Here is a 19,110-nt window from a genome sequence, read left to right as displayed (position 1 = left end):
GATTGGGCATGATCTCTGACATCACCAACAAAAGATACGGGAAATGTTTTCTCCTCCCTTGCATGTTTTTCTATATTAAGTGATTTACATGGAACCTGTCCTTATCTGTCATTAGGTAGAAGCTCATGCAAATGTCAGCACAGGCAGGTTGTTTGACACCCTTATTTTTAAAATCCACAGATACAATTACAAAACCACTTCCTGTTAGATTCCTATGTTGACAAAGTTCATAAAAGCACAAGACAGATAAACCAGATAAACCAGTATCCAGCAAGGAACATCTCAGTTGGGCACGAAACGAAAGAGAAGAACCATTAAGATCATTTAGTACACTTACAGGAGAACAAGAGAAGAAATGAACAATCAAGGACCACCAGTCGGAAGAATAAACCCTGCGTTCACTGACCCTCAGGATGAACAGGATCATCTGGAGAAGTCAAGGATGGGTCAGTCTGTGCCACCTCCGTACTATCCCAACGCAGGATACCAGATTCCAAGAGTCAATCCCAATCCTTCTGGATATCCAAACCAACCGTACGAATCTCCAGGAGGCCATCAGGGCCAGTATGTCTATCCAGGAATGCCTGTGTATCCCCAAGTAGCATATGATGGTCAAACTGGGGTCACAGTTCAGCCCACTGTGGTCATGACTACAGTTGTAATGGCTGCTCCGGATTATTTGGGCTACTCCATCTTTACCATGCTGTGCTGCTGTTTACCTCTGGGCATCGCTGCTGTTGTCTACTCGTGCTACGTAAGTATTCATTCTAGAAGAATTTTTTGTGCTTCAAGTGTATATCTCAATCAAACAATCTCCTAAATCAAGAATCCAAATGGCTCATCATGTTTTAATGAAGAATAAACTGCCCTGCACACTTTCCCTCTGTACATGCAAGAATTACAATATTTATTGAGATACATACATTAGGTCTAATACACTGATGCAATTTTATATATTTAGTACGTTTTTTTTTTTCTGACTATATATATATAAATGAGACACTCTAACATAACGTAAAAATCACTTTAAAATCACATCAAATGTATTGAAAACAAACATAAAATGACCTAAATAAAAGATTTTATTACATTTATTAAAATTCATACACTAAATATTAAAACTGGAAGCTGTTTGAATTTTACTTTAATGTTTAATCTCACAATGGGATATAAATACATGGGCTGAAATGTAGTAAACTTCTTGTAGCTTCTGGATAGGAGTTTTTCTCCTTGGGCTTTTAAAACTCACTTCAGTATGCTTGACATCTGTTTTCACAGACTCGAGATGCTAACTTGGCTGGACAGCGAGAGTTAGCGATGAGCCACTCCAGAGTGGCGTTTATCCTGAACAATGTGGCTCTCGGTGTCGGCCTTGCAATAACTGCAGTGATCATTATGCTCATATTTACAGTGGCAATAAGGCATTAACCATGTCTTGAACATTTGGGGATGACCAACTTGTGTTGTGTTTTCTTTTGTAAAACTGTTGACTAATGTTTGTAATGACTTATTTGCAACTTCTAGCTCTCTTTTAGCTTCAAACTTAATGCTACAGTAGATGATTTCTGTGAACAGTAAACCCGTCTACTTTGATTTGATTGGCCATCCCAATTATTTTGTCATTGATGAAAGTGTTGGACCACTGCTAGACCAGATTGAAAAATTTAACTTTTAAAGCTTTTTTTCTTCAGTAGAAAATCAGTGAAAGGATTTCAAATATTGGGACGGATAGTTATGAACAGATTCTGCTTCGAATGCAGCTATTCATACTGTTACCAAGACATTGATTTTGTGGAAGAAAAGACAATTATTTTCCAGACCCTTTGAGGGAATAATCTTATGTACATTTATATTTTATTTCTTGTTATATTTAATGCAGGAAAAACTGCTTTTCACTTAGTGCTGATTTAAAACGTTCCCATTTCTTTTTTAAATTACACAATCAAATAAAGTGTTAAAATTAAAAGGAAATAGATTTGTTCTGGTTTTAAAGTTTTATATGTATAAACACATAATCTAAAAGCAAAAGTTCTGTTGCATTAAATGCATACACTTTTTTTCTGGTTATCTACAAGGTATGTTTTCTGATTGTGATCTTGTTAAATGTAATATGCACATATCAATGCAAAGATTTTATAACACTGTAAAAAGTAATTTGTTTAGTTTACTTAAAATTGTACTAATCTGTTGCCTTGATGAATAAAAAAAACCCACTATACTAAATACACATGCCTCCTCATGTTTACACCCCCTCAGCTCTTAATGTGTCGTGTTACCTTCTTGAGCATCAGTAAAAAAAAAGAAAATCACCTTTTTTAATAGTGACACACAGTATTAAGAACCAAGGGTATGTAAACTTTTTAATGGTGTAAATTTTATAGATTCAGTTATTATTTTGTCCTATGGAGAACATATAAACATCTGTTATGTGAAATAGCTTATTCAGGACATTATTAAACAATAACATGCAGTTTTGCAAGTGTATTGCATGTAAATTTATGACTACAATTGTATATCTGACAAGAATCTGACATGAATGTGTCAAGTACTTGGGTATTATAATAATAATAATAATAATTCTTCCTTTAACAGAACAAAGCGTACACTTTCACTTACTAAATTAGTCTACATTACATTTTCATATATTTACATATGCAAACAATACACATTGTGTATTGCATACTACATGCAAACATTGTGTGTTGCGAAGGCAAGAAAAGTGAAAGAAGTGGAAGACAAATGCAGGGGATCCCTTAAAGGGATAGCTCATCCAAAAAATTTTAATTTAAGTTGATCTGCTTACCCCCAGGGCATCCAAGATGTAGGTGACTTTGTTTCTTCAGCAGAATACAAACAAATATTTTTAACACAAACATTGGCAGTGTGTCAGTCTTACAATGGAAGTGGATGGGAATCACGGCTAAAACATACAATAAAAAAAGCGTCTTCTTCTTCTTGCTTTATGGTGGATCACAGACTTTTAAGTGCATTACCTATCTCTCAAGTGGACCATTGACACTCCTAATTGAGATTGTAGATAGAGTGTCAATCGTCCACTTGAGAGATAGGTGGCAGTAATGCACTTATAAGTCTGCAATCAGCCATAAAGCAAGAAGAAGAAGACACATCATGCACCTGCTGCTGAAAATACCCAACAGATCATTATTATAACAGCTGGAAAATGAGATTTTGGGGGTGTGTCTTAAAAAAGTGTGTATCGTTTTAAATGCAAATGAGTTGCATTGCCCCCCTCCTATCTCCTGAAGAGGGTGTCGCATATACATCTTTCTGCATTGCAAATCTACAGCAATACACAGCTGGTAGAAGCAACATAACTGGGGGTGAGAGAACCGGTGTTTAGCCGTACATATGGGAAGCCAAATGGCACTGAAAGTGAGATGAAACAGCAAAATGGTACAGAGCTCGCGCCACGCTGACCTATTATCTGGGCTGATTAATGGACTGAGCCACATGACCACGCTACCAAACGAATCTTACACTACGAATGGCGCATACGAATCTGAAAAACGCTGATCATTTAAAAAATACTTAATGTATGCACACAAATATGGTTAAAACGTCAAACTGAGAAAATGGAGGACAGCAAATAATCGCTGAGGGCAGAAACTATAGCAATGCAGTGCTATCAATCAACCCGTTTGGCCCCGCCCTGTATAATGTGATGTCACACTGAATAAGAATGGCAGGCCTAGTGAGACTGACTTGTTTTTTAAAGGGGATTAAAAAAATTAGTATTGGGTGGATTTTTATTATTGCAGGGTGTTTGTTCTCACACACTGGTAACACACATTTATGTCCAAACAACAAATAAAAGTGGATTTTGCATAAAAGGTACCCTTTAAAAGAACCCCTCTTTGACCACCTACCTGTCCCCAAATGCCGCTAAGACAGTCTTTCCAGGCCACCCCATGGTTATCAGCAAAGTAGGGCAAAATTACCATGCATTTATGAAATAACCATGCCTGTTGATTTGAGTATTGGAACTGTGGCATAGCCAAATGATAACGCAGTCTAACAGTCTGTCAGGCCAAAGACTGCACAGGGAATGACCCAGGTACCTAGTATATTCACTTTTCCATGAAATGTGTTGTGCAAGATACTTATTTTAGACTGAATGCAGCATATGCCTTATATTCTTAATGCTGGAGCGATGCATGCAAATTTGTGCTTTGCTACGATGTGTGACATTTGATTGGTGAAGTCACTATCAGCAGATGCTTTTGGAGAACTACAAACTGAGTATAGTGATATGTTGACATCTCTAGACCCATTAGCTGATTTCCATGCTGATTTCATATAATAATATATGGTTAATTTAACTGACATAGACTGATATAGACAGTGCTTTAAGTGGGCCGGTACGCACCGGTACTCCGTACCGCCACTTCCAAATATAGCTCTTGAGCGTACCGCCACATCTCCGTGCGCCCAGAACGTGCTTTTAGCGTACCGGTACATTCATTTGGACATCTGTTTTAATAGAGGTTTTAATCCTTTGCCTGCGCTGCCTCTTTTCAGAGCGCCCTTCACAATGCACGCTTCCTAATTCGTCCCACCGAGAGCAGAGACTACATTACCCATACACCCTTGAGTTTTACAAGTGACAAGCGCATGCGTCGCTTTTGCCGCTGTCAGTGTCAACAACTCAACGTGGCCGGAGAGGGTGTGTGAAACACGTACACTCAGACGCAAGCTAATGAATTAAAGCAGTAGCTCTTTCTTAGGGTATTTTTTCAAAATCCTTTTGCACATTTTATTTATGTTCAGTAGTTTTTTCTAGCTCAAGCAAATCCACAAACTAATAAATGGACTTATTATTAAGGTCGCCTGTTGACTGCTGTATATAAAACCAATTCAATATAGTTGTTTTTACCTCAGGGGATGAGGGGAGTCATCAAAAAAATTGGCTATAATAGAGTACCGGCACCTCTTTTGGGCCACTTAAAGCACTGGCTGTACACTCACATACACTCTTAAAAATAAAGGTGCTTCATGATGCCATAGAAAAACCTTTTTGTCTAAATGATTCCTTAAAAACCGTTAACATCTGAAGACCTTTCTGTTTCACAAAAGTTACTTTGTGGCGAAAGAAGGTCCTTCAGATTATAAAAAGGTAAGAAAGAGATAGTTTTTTAAAGAATATTTGACTGAAAGGTTCTTTGTGGAACCAAAAATGGTTCTTCAATGGCATCACTGTGACAAACCTTTTAATCACCTTTATCTTTAAGAGTGTACTTGAATATGAATGGGAGGAGGAAGGGCAAGGCTTGGCAGAATAAGTCTTACCTTCTAAATAAAAGTCTCTGCAGCTGTTTTTACAAGCTCCAGTTATAGTGTATAAAAAATATCTGTGGGGTATTTTGAGCTACCTGTAGAACTTCACATATACACTCTGGGGATATCAGAGACATATTTGACATAAAAAAGGATCTAATAGGTCACCTTTAAATGACAGGTAAAATACTTTAGACCTGACTCTGACATCAACAATTCAAATGTGAAAAGTTTTCTCTTCCTCTACTGTACATGTTTTACTACACTGTAAAACATAAAATCTGTGACATTTACAGTAAAATACCGGCACCTGTGGTTGCCAGAACCTCACCCTAAAAAAATATTAAATTCACATTAAAATACCATCCTTCATTAACTGATGTAATATTAATAAACAAACATATTGAAGTATTGATATCTGTTTTGAATCATTGTAATGCACTAATAACCTCCAAAAACTGGTGGAGATGAGTCACATGATGAACCAAAGCTCATCATAGCTTTTTTTACGAGCTGAGGAGAGCAATACTTATAAAGAACACTGTATATAGCGCAAAATGTATGGAAACTTACTATTTACTAATTGACAGGTTTTTACTGTAGCATTTGTACAGTCTTTTACTGTTAAAATCACAATCATTTTTACAGTGTATATTAAGTGAATCTAGGTTGCATGACACCCTCATCTTCAAAAACCATAAACAAAATTGCAAGCTACGACACCACTTCCCGTCAGATTCACATAAATCCACACATGATCACCATAAAAGGACGAAGTTCATAAAAGCACAAGACTGACTGCAAATTAACCAGTGTCCAGCGAGGAGCATCTAGTTGCACACGAAACGAAAGAGAGCAACCATTAAGATCATTTAGTACACTTACAGGAGAACAAGAGAAGAAATGAACAATCAAGGACCATCAGTCGGAAGACTAAACCCTGCGTTCACTGACCCTCAGGATGAACAGGATCATCTGGAGAAGTCAAGGATGGGTCAGTCTGTGCAACAACCGTACTATCCCAACGCAGGATACCAGATTCCAAGAGTCAATCCCAATCCTTCTGGATATCCAAACCAACCGTACGAATCTCCAGCAGCCCCTCAGGGCCAGTATGTCTATCCAGGAATGCCTGTGTATCCCCAAGTAGCATATGATGGTCAAACTGGGGTCACAGTTCAGCCCACTGTGGTCATGGCTCCACTGCTAATGGCTGCTCCGGATTATTTGGGCTACTCCCTCTTCACCATGCTGTTCTGCTGCTTACCTCTGGGCATCGCTGCTGTTGTCTACTCGTGCTACGTAAGTATTCATTCTAGCAGGACTTTTCTGCATCATGTGTATATCTCATTCAAACAATCTCCTAAATTAAGAAATGGCTAATCAAGTTTTAATTAATCTGAGTCTTGCTCACTGTCTGCTGTTACATGCATTTGGTCTAAAACCCTGATGCAATTTTATATATTTAGTAAGTTTCTTTTCTGATTTATACACACACACACACACACACATAGAGAGAGAGAGAGATGGTATTTCATAAAACTACCTATAGAAGTTTGATTATAAAAAAATCTATTTATCTATCCTAATTTTATAGCCCTGTTAATTTTCTTAAGACCTATTATACGGTATTTAACTTTTAGCTTAAGACGGGACTTATAACACAATTTAAAGTTGAAAGTTTTATCAAGTAAATTAGGTGACTATCTATTAATCAAATGCCAGAAAACCAGACACATTGCAACTGAAACTTTACAGTTCTTGTAAAACTTCATTATATAACTCAATTATCCCATCTTGCTTCACCAGAGATTACAGCATGATTAGGGTCATAATACTGGATAACTTTGAACTTTGGATTTTCATTTGAAGGCATCAAGTACAATCTATATGGAAAGTGCAGGACTATTAGCCTGTAAAGAAAACCTTGCGGGTGCTAAATATGAAAACTGAATGCTTTACAGCTTTTCGATTTCACCAATACTGTTATCTTATAATGGGCTATAATTAATGAAGCTCCTGGATTTACTTTTTTTATTTTTTCCAAAGGTTTTTCAAAATCACTTATGCTGAGCTTTTGTGTTTTCACAGACTCGAGATGCTAACTTGGCTGGACATCGAGAGATAGCGATGAGCAGCTCCAGAGCGGCCTTTATCCTCAACAATGTGGCTCTCGGTATCGGCCTCACAATCACTGCAGTGTCACTTATCATCATTTTTACATTATGAACAGACGTATTCTGCTTCAAATGCATCTACTCATGCTGTAACTCAAGACTTTGATTTTGTGGATGAAATGACAAATATTTTCCAGACCCTCTGAGGGAATAATCTAATATGGATGTGTTTTATTTCAAGTTGTATTTAATGCTGGCAGATTGAGCTGTAAATTGTACAATTACCTGTGCATTCTGGGCAGAAATGAAACAACATTTTTAGTTAGTAGGCTGATTTAAAATGTTTCTTTCAAATAAAGCATTAAAAATGAAATGGAACAGAGTGTTCTGGTTCTAATATAAATAAATAGAGAGAGAGAGAGAGAGAGAGAGAGAGAGAGAGATCGACATACACATTATTATTTTAAAACACACATTCTAATGTAAATTTTTATTGTGTTTGAATATTGATTTTGAATGTTACAAGTTGTGGAAAAATGTTATTGAAGCACATGGGGAACTGGGTTATTTAATGAGCATAAACTATTTACAGATTATTTTAAAATTATTTTTGGTTTGTCTTTATTATCATTATGTTTTCACATGTTTTCATTTACAGGCTATTCACAAGAGCTCGTTAAAAATAAAGGATTTACACAAACTCATTTTATGGCCATTTACAGTTTTCGCAAACTTTAGAAAACAGAAACATTGTGTTAGAATAATACTCAGATAAACTGAAGCATTATCATACACTGAAAAGATAAATAGCAGTTCAATGGGAGGTGGTTTGATGCTTGTAGGAGATACATTGAACTCCCATTGAACTGCTATTAATCTACACATCACCATTAGAGGACAAGGTTCAGTAAAGTCTGCAGATAAACCAGTGTTCAGCGAGGAGCATCTCAACAGAGACTGAAACGAAAGAGAACAAATATCAAGATCATTTAGTACACTTACAGAAGAACAAGAAAATGTATAATCAAGGACCACCAGTCGGAAGAATAAACCTTGCATTCACTGACCCTCAGGATGAACAGGATCATCTGGAGAAGTCAAGGATGGGTCAGTCTGTGCCACCTCCGTACTATCCCAACGCAGGATACCAGATTCCAAGAGTCAATCCCAATCCTTATGGGTATCCAAACCAACCGTATGGAGCTCCAGGAGGCCATCAGGGCCAGTATGTCCATCAGTCATATCCAGAGATGCCTGTGCATCCCCAAGCAGCGTATGTTGGTCAAACTGGGGTCACAGTTCAGCCCACTGTGTTCATGACCCCCACACCGCCAGCCACTCCAACACCAGATTACATGTGCTACTCCATCTTTACCTTGCTTTGCTGCTGTTTACCTCTGGGCATCGCTGCTACCATCTACTCCTGCAATGTAAGTCTTCATTCTAGACATTTTCTTAATTTTGAGAATATTTATTTGCATTATATGAATTACTAATACAAATTATAAAATGTATAGCTCCAATGATAAATATAGTATGCAACAATTAAAGGAAAATTAAATGTTTAAATTAAATTACTTACAATTTTAAACATTATAACAGACAAAGAAAGTCTTACCCCCGGTTTCACAGACAAGGCTTAAGCCTAGTCCTAGACTAAAATGTAAGTGTGAACTGTTTCAACAGAAAGAAACTTGCACTGACTGATCTTAAAATATATGAGTGTCTTTGTTTTGTCTCAAGATGCACACCAGTAATGTTTTATTCCTTAAGCATGTTTATAAAAATTGCTTTAATGTCCTAATTTAACTATGATCTAATCCTAATCTAAGCACTATCTGTGAAACCGGGCTTTAACGTGTTAAACTGTTTAAAGTCTTTAAATTTAAATACTTTTACCTGAAATACTTTAAATTTTAATTCAAATTTAACATTTAAATTTAATCATTTAGCAGACGATTTTATCCAAAGCGACTTACAAATGAGAAAAATAGAAGCAATCAGACCAACAAGAGAACAACAACAGTACCCAAGTGCCATGACAAGTCTCAGTTAGTCTAGTACAGAACACGAAGCCAAGAATATGATAGACAAGAAAAGAAAAGGTAAGTGCTAGTATTAGTTGGTTAAGTGCTGTCGAAAAAGATGAGTCTTTAGACGTTTGGAGATACAAGACTCCGCTGTTCGAATTGAGATTGGGAGGTCATTCCACCAGCTGGGCACAGTCCAGGAAAAGGTCCGTGAGAGTGATTTTGAACCTCTTTGGGATGGCACCACAAGGCATCGTTCACTTGCACAATGCAAACTTCTGGAGGGCACATAAGATGGAACTAGTGAGTTTAGTTAGGTATGTTGGTGCCATGCCAGTGGTCGTCTTGTAGGCAAGCATCCGTACCTTGAATTTGATGCGAGCGGCTACTGGTAGCCAGTGTAACCTGATGAGGAGAGGAGTAACGTGAGCTTTTTTTGGCTCATTGAAGACAACCCTCACTGCTGCATTCTGGATCAGTTGCAGAGGCTTGACAGTAAATGCAGGAAGGCCCGCCAGGAGAGCATTACAATAGTCCAGTCTGGAGAGAACAAGAGCTTGGACAAGAAGTTGGGTGGCTTGCTCTGAGAGGAATGGTCTAATCTTCCTAATGTTGTATAAGGCAAATCTGAAGGACCAGGTCGTTGTAGCAATATGGTCTGTGAAGCTAAACTGATGATCCATCACAACTCCTAGGTTTCTGGCTGTCCTGGAAAGAGTTATTGTTGATGAACCCAGCTGTATAGAGAAGATGTGATGAAACAATGGGTTAGCTGGAACCACCAGCAGTTCTGTCTCAGTAAGGTTGAGCTGAAGGTGTTGGTCATTCATCGAGCTAAAATGTCACTCAGCCTGGCTGCAATGAGAGCAGCTACCGTCGGGTCATCTGGTTGGAATGAGAAGTAGAGTTGAGTGTCATCAGAATAGCAGTTATAGGCAAAGCCATGCTTCTGAATGACAGATCCTAATGACGTCATGTAGATGGAGAAGAGAAGTGGTCAAAGTACTGAGCCCTGAGGAACCCCAGTAGCGAGTTGTTGTGACTTAAAAACATCACCCCTCCAAAATACACTGAAGGATCTACAGTATCTGAGAGGTAGGACTTAACCCACAGGAGTGCAGTTCCAGATATGCCCATCTTTCTGAGGGTGGACAGGAGAATCTGGTGATTAATGGTGTCAAAAGCAGCAGACAGGTCCAGTAAGATGAGTACTGGGGATTTTGAAGCTGCTCTTGCTAGTCGCAGGGCTTCAGTAACCGAGAGCAGAGCAGTCTCAGTTGAGTGGCCACTTTTGAAGCCAGATTGGTTGCTGTCCAGGAGGTTGTTCTGTACAAGAAACATAGAGAGCTGGTTGAACACCGCTTGCTCAAGTGTCTTTGCAATGAATGGAAGAAGGGATACTGGTCTGTAGTTTTCTAAAAGTGCTGGATTTAGAGATGGTTTCTTAAGCAGTGGGCTTACCCGAGCCTGCTTATATGCTGAGGAAAATGTTCCAGAGCGAAGAGAGGAGTTGATAATGTGAGTAAGTGAAGGTATGACTGAAGAAGAAATCACTTGAAGGAGGTGAGTGGGGATCGATCAAGTGGACAAGTGGTAGGATGACTGGACAGGATAAGTTTGGAAACATCCGTCTCTGAGAGTGGAGAGAAGGGGGAGAGAGAGTGTGCATTGGTCATTGTGAAGTTATCATCAGTCTGCGGTGTGAAGAATTGGTCACTGATGGTTCTTGTCTTATTTGTGAAGAAAACTGCAAAGTCGTCAGCTGTAAGAGTCGATGGAGGAGGAGGCAGATTAAGAAGAGATTTTTAGCTTAAATTATGTTTAAAGATAATATATATACATATATAATGTTTTAAATTGTACAGAAATGTATCATAACTTTCTCTTGGAAGTTTCATAAAGTGACCTATAGATATTTACATAGATTATAAAAGATTTTATACTACGGGGCCATTGAATGCTTGAATCTAATTGGCAGTCGAATGTTCTGAGGTGTGCAATTATTTTCTGAGAAACTCACGGCGAATGTAGTTCCAGGCAGCTCTCTTGACCGCATTACAGTTCCATACTTCGCATAGTTAACTGTAATAACGGTCACGCAGTTTGCATAAAAAGGTGTTGTCAGCACTGCCCTGACAATTTTAGCAGCATGTAATAATTGACTCCGGGCCGTTGAATTATTACACCGCATCACCACCCGAGGTGGGTGTGCATTATTTTTCTAATAATTGAATGGCCCGTCGTCAATTATTCCTTACTTAATGAGCATGTTAATGTGCTGTGATATTTGCATCATATCAAATCTGGTGACTATGTCCTCTATACTGAAGGCCAGGAAACCAGACAGTTATATTTTATATTTACAGTTCCTATAAATTAATGATGTCATAGTTATCTCGTCAGACAGCTCAATTATATGATTTACACCAGCGATTAAAGTATTATTAAGGTTATAACTTTGAACCTTGGATTTAGCCTACTGTACATTTGCAGTCATCAAAAGCAATGATCTACCAACTTCATTTTTAACCAAAGAGCGGCATTTGTAGTTTAATGAGTGAGGCCTGCTTTGTGTTCAGTTATTTTAATCTGTACAAAACAGCTCCTTATGCTGCTTATATTATGGTGACGTTTCTTATCGTGAATATTTGTTGTTGTTATGGTGCATTCAAGTCATGTTGGAAAGATCGTATTTGAGCAAGTTGCTCATGAACTCCACCACAAAAATGAATTGAATTGAAAGTCACACACAGGCATTCACAGACAGTTCACAAAATAAATCGGATAATATGATATTACAAAATGAAAATACAGGATTATTAGTTTGAAAGAGTGAAAAAACTAATATTAATACAAATGGTGCTTGATTTCACCAACACTTAATTTTATCATGTTGTAATTGCATGGACTGAAATCTATTACACAATATCTGAAGCTTCTGGATATAAAGGGGATTTCAAACTCACTTTTAAGATGCTTGGCATTTGTTTTCACAGACTCGAGATGCTAATGAGGCTGGAAACCGAGAGTCAGCAATGAGGAGCTCCAGATCGGCATTGATCCTGAACAATATCGCTTTATGCATAGGCCTCGTGCTCATCACGGCAGTCACTATCTTATTACTTTATATGAATGGTGTAATTTGATGAACAGATGTTGTATTCTGCTTCAAATGAATCTACTCTTATTGTAACTCATCAATGACTTTGTGGAAGAAATGACAAGTAGCCTACATTAAAAAAAAATGTTTTATTCATTGCTGTAGTTAATGCTGTTAGATTAATCTGTATGATTAACTGTATATTATCTGTGCAATTTACATCTACAGTAGCAGATATGAAATTAAAGTATGTTTCTTTATAGCAATATTTTAAATTAGACTTCAAAATAATGCATTTGAATAAAATTACAGCATATCTTTCTTTTACCGTAAGTAGCAGAGCCTATAATGTTATTTCCGTAAAAGAAACAGCTGATCATTTTATGGTTGCAAAGGAATGCGAATTAATGTGCAGCACATTTATGATTGATTTCATGACAATCTTATCTAATCTTATTTTACTGCACTCCTAAAAGCCAAACCAACACAACATTTATTTATTTTGTTTATTTGATTGTGGGTTGAAATAAAGTTTATAACCAAGGAGACTTTTTTTAACCTTTAGCCTTATAGTGTTTTTGATGCAAACTGGATGTCAGAGGTGTGTCTACAGATGAATGCTTCACTGCGCTCACAAGGCTTTTATTTGCATGCACTGGCACTAAGAGCCGTCTAACAATTTTACATTTTGTCTCTAAAGAGAAAGACATTTTCACTTTTATCAGGGTAAATTCAAGTAAATTGGGGGACTTTTCAGTTCAACAAAAAGAAAACCATTGATCAAAATGAATCAGGGCAGACACTTGAAAGACAAACTGTAGCCTATAGACACATATTCTGTTTGTGTACTATACAAGAATACTCTAGTTGTTGCGATGTTCACTAGGGGGCAACAATGTCACGTGACATACAGTATCCTCTGCAAAAGTTTTACGGTGCAGTTTTTTGTGTAGCCTAAAGTAAACACAAGTGTACTCCGATGCATCGCACCAATCCACCAGTGTCTGGTCATTTTCGTACACAGTGACATTCTGAAGAAAAAGACATATCAAAAGTTCATATAAGAATTTCTACATTGGTCTATTAAAAAACTGGTTATGTTTATGTTTTTTCGTTTCCTTTAGTTCTTCTCAGATTTTGCTGTTTTTTCATTCTGTTCAACAAAAAAAAGTGACATTGTTATGAAGGTTAGAAAAAAGTTGATTGTCTATTGTCAATAGTGCAATATATTTTTTTAAAGGTTTAGTTTTGGTATTTTCAGATCAGGGACACCTGTAATGCAACAGCACTGTATGTTGGCGCACTGCCCACAAAGAATATATATATATATATATATATATATATATATATATATCGGCACCGACACAAAAATAATTTTTAAATCAGTTTTCTGATAGTCATCAGCGAATTTGTGTGACCAACTAAACCGAGTGAAATCTGTGTGGCGAAATTCCCAATAGTGTGGATTTCATTACGAAATGACCGGATTTCTACTGTAAATAATTTGCTGAACAATGGTAAAGGTGACCGCAGTTGAGTTGAAAATGAAGACATCACTAGATCTCAAGATCCAGAACCAGATCACAGACTCACATCAACCAGAAAGCTGCACAAACCAGCAGCAGAACCACAGGAATCAGGAGAGACGACAGCGTTATGATTCCAGCGCTCTCATACGACACATCTGGAGAAATAAATAATCAATCAGATATGCACAATGACACATAGATCAAGTATGCTTCTCATGTTTTACTCACAGGTGACATCGAGGAGTGTTTCTGCAGATGGGAATGTTTCAAAGTGTTTCAGTGCACACGACTATCGTCCTGAATCCTCACGGCTCACTGCAGAAACATGCAGCTGATCCCCAGAATAACTGAGATCCAAACGAAGCCCGTTCTTGAACCAGATAAAGGTTTGTTTCAGAGGACAGCCGGTCTTACAGGTCAGTGTGACGTTCTGCCCTTCAGTCACACAATCAGAGTCCACAGACACCTGAACATCTAATAAAACACACATCGGTCTCTATATATCAGATTTATCTCTCTCTAGAATGTAAATGAAAGATGCATACCAAGTGAAAGTAATATTTACCTGTGACATGTACAGTGAATTCTGATGGACTATTTAAAGTAAATCAGGTGTTTCGTTCTCTTTAAACGAAGCTCATGTAATATGTGCCAGCGTCTGTCTCTTTTAGACCATGAATGTGTAGGTAACACCAGTGCAATAAACCTTTTATATACCTGTACCCAGAGTCCTTACTAAGATCCACTAGTTTCCTAAGTTTACTAAGATACATAGAGTTTCCATGACTGAAATATCCATCCAGTATATAAACATTTGGATCTCAGAGACACATTTGATCCTGCAGGAGCACAAACTGATCCAGGGTGAAAAACCACAGTGCCATTCTGAGCAAATAAACCTGAAACACTAATCAGAATGGGAGGCAAAAAGTATAAATGTACAATTTCCAGATCATAATTTTCTGCTAAATGAATTTAAGCAATATTTTATTATTATTATTTTATTCCGAGACTTCTTAATTTTTTAAAAGAGGTCTACAAAATATATTTTTTTACATAACTTACATAAGATCTGAATAAGAAAATATATGCAAATATAAAATTCTTGATTTTTTTTAACTCAAACGTAAAGGTATCGACTGAATAATTGATAGATACATCAAAACACCATGAAATAAATTTTCTTCAGACACAACAGATCAGAAATCAAATTCACTTATACATATTGGAAAATAAAATATATTAGTACTAGTGAAATAAAAAAAAATAATGAATTTTTTTTAAGTTGCGAGAACAGCGTAAAATAATATTTTTAAAAGAGTATATGAACAAATGAATAAACATACTAAAAGTGAGAAATCCAAAAGCTTTCTGACCCTCCACAGACAGCAAGAGTCCAGAAAGGTACCAAGAACATAGACAAAATAATCCATCTGGCATCAGTGATTCAATCGTAATTTTATGAAGCTACGAGAATACTTTTTGTTGTGCAAAAAAACTAAACTAAAGACTTTATTCAAAAATCATGGTGCATTGAGTATCATGGCGCTTTGGCATGCTTTGCTCAGAAAGTAAACACAGCACAGCGCATGTGTGTGCTACATCAGCATCAACCGAAAGAAAAGTAATTTACAAAATTAGATCAGATAAGCATAAATAAAAATCTGACCAAAACTGGGGAAACTGGCTGAACATCTCCCCTTTTTCCCACTTAAGCAGCTTTAAACAGGAAAATAGTGTGTTAATAATGGAAACAAAAATCAATTCTGCTGTAAAGCAGCTCTAAAACAAGGACAATAGTAAAGAGTTAATATTTTAGTTCAAGGCAGTTCATCCTTGATTCAGTGATGTCATCATCATCTAATAAACTTGTTGAAGTCTCTATTAAAATTACCCATACCTGTAAACTACAAATAGTACTTCCCTCATTTGCTCCTTTTGACTTCAGTCTGAAGAAACAATCAATCATTTATTTTGATTACTGTAAAGTGTTCTGGGTTGACTTATCCAATTGTGTTAAAAATATTTTTATGTCCAAACTTCTGTATATCCCCCCAAAATTAGTTTTTGGTTACTCCTTCAATCTAGACCCTTCTCTCTTTAAATCTGTTATTAATTTCTTGCCAAATTTTCATTCATAAAATGTACATTAAAAAAAAATCCTTCCTTTTTTGTTTTCAAGAAAGATGTTGATGCGCATGTACACTTTTTAAGAAACTCTTATAATTCTATTGCATGCAGGACACTTTCATAGTAATTTGAATCCAAATGCTGGATTGAATGTACAGTCAAACCAAAATGTATTCAGACGCCTTCAACATTTCTCACGTTATCACAGTTTATTCGCTTTTATTTATAATATAGTAATAAAATATGACAAGAATTCATAGTTAAACTGTGTCAGAACAAAATCCATCTTTATAATGTCAGATAACTTTGATAGAAAGGTATTTAATGAATTTGGTTGAATAGCTGCAATTAGATGATAATGCCAATGTAAGTCAATCAATTACCAAGCAATGCTTAATTTAGTTCAGCATGTGGTGTTAAAAGATCACATTAGCAATTAACGAAAAAAACATTAAAGCAAAACATGGTCATATCAAAGTGTTACGTTTTGAATCAATTTTACTGGTAGTCCACTGTATGAAGACTTTTTGGATATAATATGTCAGTTTATTTTATTTTGCTATACTCACCAACATTAATTAACTATATAGGGTCCTGCACCCACTAGTACAAATAAATATCAAAAATCATATATTTCTTGGTTTGACTGTACATATTCACATACTGTATAAAGTGCCTTTCACAGCTGATTCCTAACTGTAGACCTCCTGTCACAGTTTTAGGCAACTGTTGGCTAATTTATGATGAGGCTGACAAGCAATGACAAGAATCTCAAGGCAAAGCTCTTGTCTACGGTGAAGAGATGCATTTAAACTTGGCATCCAGATTTCTTTGGAGACCATTAGCAGGTAAAGAAGTTGACCTTATCCTTCGCTCTTTCTCCTCTCGGGTCGCCCATGAGTTCCTGATGGTTTGCCTGGCCCATCTGAAGAAGGAGGGCTAGCTTCTGGCCTAAATACACCTGTTCTGTGACAGGTAGCATCACATGTCCACACCTGCACTGGTTCCAGACTCATGTTCTTCTGTTGTTTCAGCTGTGGCTTCCAAGTGAGCTTCCGAGAGGATTTAAATGACCTTTTGCTGGTCATCATTCCTCAAGGATGCCTCATTGAAAGTCTGCAGGAGTACTTCATAAGTGAGTGACATCACTGACAACATCATTTTCTGATCGGCTGATGTCTGTGTTGTTTGTTTTCTCCAGACATCTTCGTTTGAATGCTCTTGCACAGCGAGTGTGCCAGCAATGTGGCTTTGAGGGTGCTGGAACTAATCAGTCTTTCAGCTGTTGATTAGTTGGTATAAACATAAGCTAGTCTATAACTTGAGATGATTTGAATCTCTATACAGGGTGCTGGTGATTCTGGTCATGTGCTTTGACATCACATCCTCGATGCAGAAGCTGAAGAATCGACTGGAAGTTCCTGAAGTTACAAGTGTGGGTCAGTCCATCACACGCCTGCCCTCTGCTGGACACATATGGAACAATCACAAACAACAAAGTACTCTGAAATACAGCCCCAGGGGGACATTTGCTCCTAAAAACTGCTTTTCTAAGATGTTTATGCATTGAAGATTTACCGAAGTGTTATTTATTTATTCAGTTTTTGATGTATCATCTACAACAGAGAGAAGAGAGATTATAGTCTTAAAGAGAAAAGGCCCAAAGCAACAGCAAGTGAGAAGGAAGGAGAGGTTTGAGACAAAGCACAAAAGGAAAGATATAGACAGCAATTCATAGATGGACTGATAGATAAGGACTAATATATAGTCTGACAGAGAGATAGATAAAATATTAAAGGGAATATTATAGAGAATGATAGACAGAATGATAAAACTTATGATAGATTAATAGAACCATAGATAGACACAGCATTATACAGAATGATAGATTTTAAATTAAAGATAGAACCAGATTAATAGAAGTAACAAACAAAAAACAATCAATAGATAGATAGATAGTTTGAATTAAATGCACTTTGTGTAACATTTTAAGTGAAAAACTTTTGCCTTGTGAAACATAGGCTTCAATTAATCTTGAGAAATATATATATTTTTTCAATTCTGAACATAATTTAATTTAACATTTCCACATCTTTTCGTAATTCTCTTTACACCATACATGTTTTAAAATGAATGCAGGTCTAGATAGATAGATAGGACATAAGCATAACATTTGACATGTCAAGTACCAAATTACATTGATGAAAAAGTAAAGTTACACGTTATTTATCAAACGATTTAAAAATAAACCCTATAATATTCATAACCCTGCACTTACGTTATATGTACATCCAATCGTCACCGTCAGATTTACCTCAGCGGGAAATAAACAGAGTAACGGTAAACGTCCCACTTAAGATTTTGGCGGGAGGAAATTGATAATGTGATTCAAACGTGTTTTCCGTTGGAGCGTTTCTGCTGGTGAGCTGAACTCACACTGACCTCTGCTGGCCGAGAGCGGAACTGCAGGATGATAAAATCAGTATATGCTACACGACTATGTATTAGGCAAAATGAAAAACATTTACCTACTACACAATATTTTATTATTCACTACTAATACTATTTTTTGCTAAAACTAAGGATTTGGAAGTCTTCACATTATACACATTAAGTAAAAACGAATTTTTATTTTATCATAACAAAGGGCAACAATTTATTTTAAAAAATTCCTTATTTTTTAATCATTTTATTTTTCAAAACACAAAAAGATTGCATTGACTAACTCTGGAATTCTTAGATTAATATTGTTGTTTCGATTTATTGATTTATTTGGAGCCTGTCGTCCAGCTTGCTTGCATCCTGAATGTGGAAGCATCCTCAGACTTGTGCATGTGTAAGTGACGCCCATCACAAGTGTCTTTACAGTGGGGTGTTAAATGCTGAATAGACGGTTTCTCACATTCAAA

The 19,110-nt window shown here is 36.7% G+C and overlaps 1 protein-coding gene and 1 long non-coding RNA gene across 4 annotated transcripts; one reads left to right on the top strand and one right to left on the bottom strand.

The window, feature by feature from the left end:
* The first annotated feature begins 6,198 nt into the window (after positions 1–6,198).
* LOC132126199 (proline rich transmembrane protein 1B-like) lies at positions 6,199–7,790 on the top strand. Its single transcript, XM_059537333.1, has 2 exons — positions 6,199–6,597; positions 7,387–7,790. Exons 1-2 carry the CDS (start codon positions 6,199–6,201, stop codon positions 7,522–7,524), a joined length of 537 nt encoding a protein of 178 aa, XP_059393316.1. The 3' UTR covers positions 7,525–7,790.
* A 312-nt stretch (positions 7,791–8,102) lies between these two features.
* Positions 8,103–18,564, bottom strand: LOC132126763 (uncharacterized). Of its 3 annotated transcripts, none has more exons than XR_009427446.1 (4): positions 18,480–18,564; positions 14,637–14,695; positions 14,388–14,545; positions 14,136–14,226 (listed from the first exon to the last, which is right to left on the bottom strand). It is a non-coding gene; the product is annotated as an uncharacterized LOC132126763 (long non-coding RNA). The 3 variants fall into 3 exon arrangements; XR_009427448.1 differs by having other exon boundaries at positions 14,637–14,735; positions 18,480–18,516; XR_009427447.1 differs by lacking the exons at positions 14,136–14,226; positions 14,388–14,545; positions 14,637–14,695 and adding an exon at positions 8,103–8,835.
* Between the last annotated feature and the right edge of the window lie 546 nt (positions 18,565–19,110).

The sequence above is a fragment of the Carassius carassius genome, chromosome 44, assembly GCF_963082965.1.
Source record: "Carassius carassius chromosome 44, fCarCar2.1, whole genome shotgun sequence".
Classification (NCBI taxonomy): Eukaryota; Metazoa; Chordata; class Actinopteri; order Cypriniformes; family Cyprinidae; genus Carassius; species Carassius carassius.
The sequence above is the reverse complement of the archived record's forward strand: the minus strand, read 5'-3'. Positions and strand labels throughout refer to the sequence as shown.

Excerpts from the sequence above, each read along its gene's own strand:
- LOC132126199 (XM_059537333.1), top strand. The coding sequence starts at position 6,199 with ATGAACAATCAAGGACCATCAGTCGGAAGACTAAACCCTGCGTTCACT. Across the intron at positions 6,598-7,386 it reads CTGTTGTCTACTCGTGCTAC|ACTCGAGATGCTAACTTGGC; the intron begins GTAAGTATTCAT and ends GTGTTTTCACAG.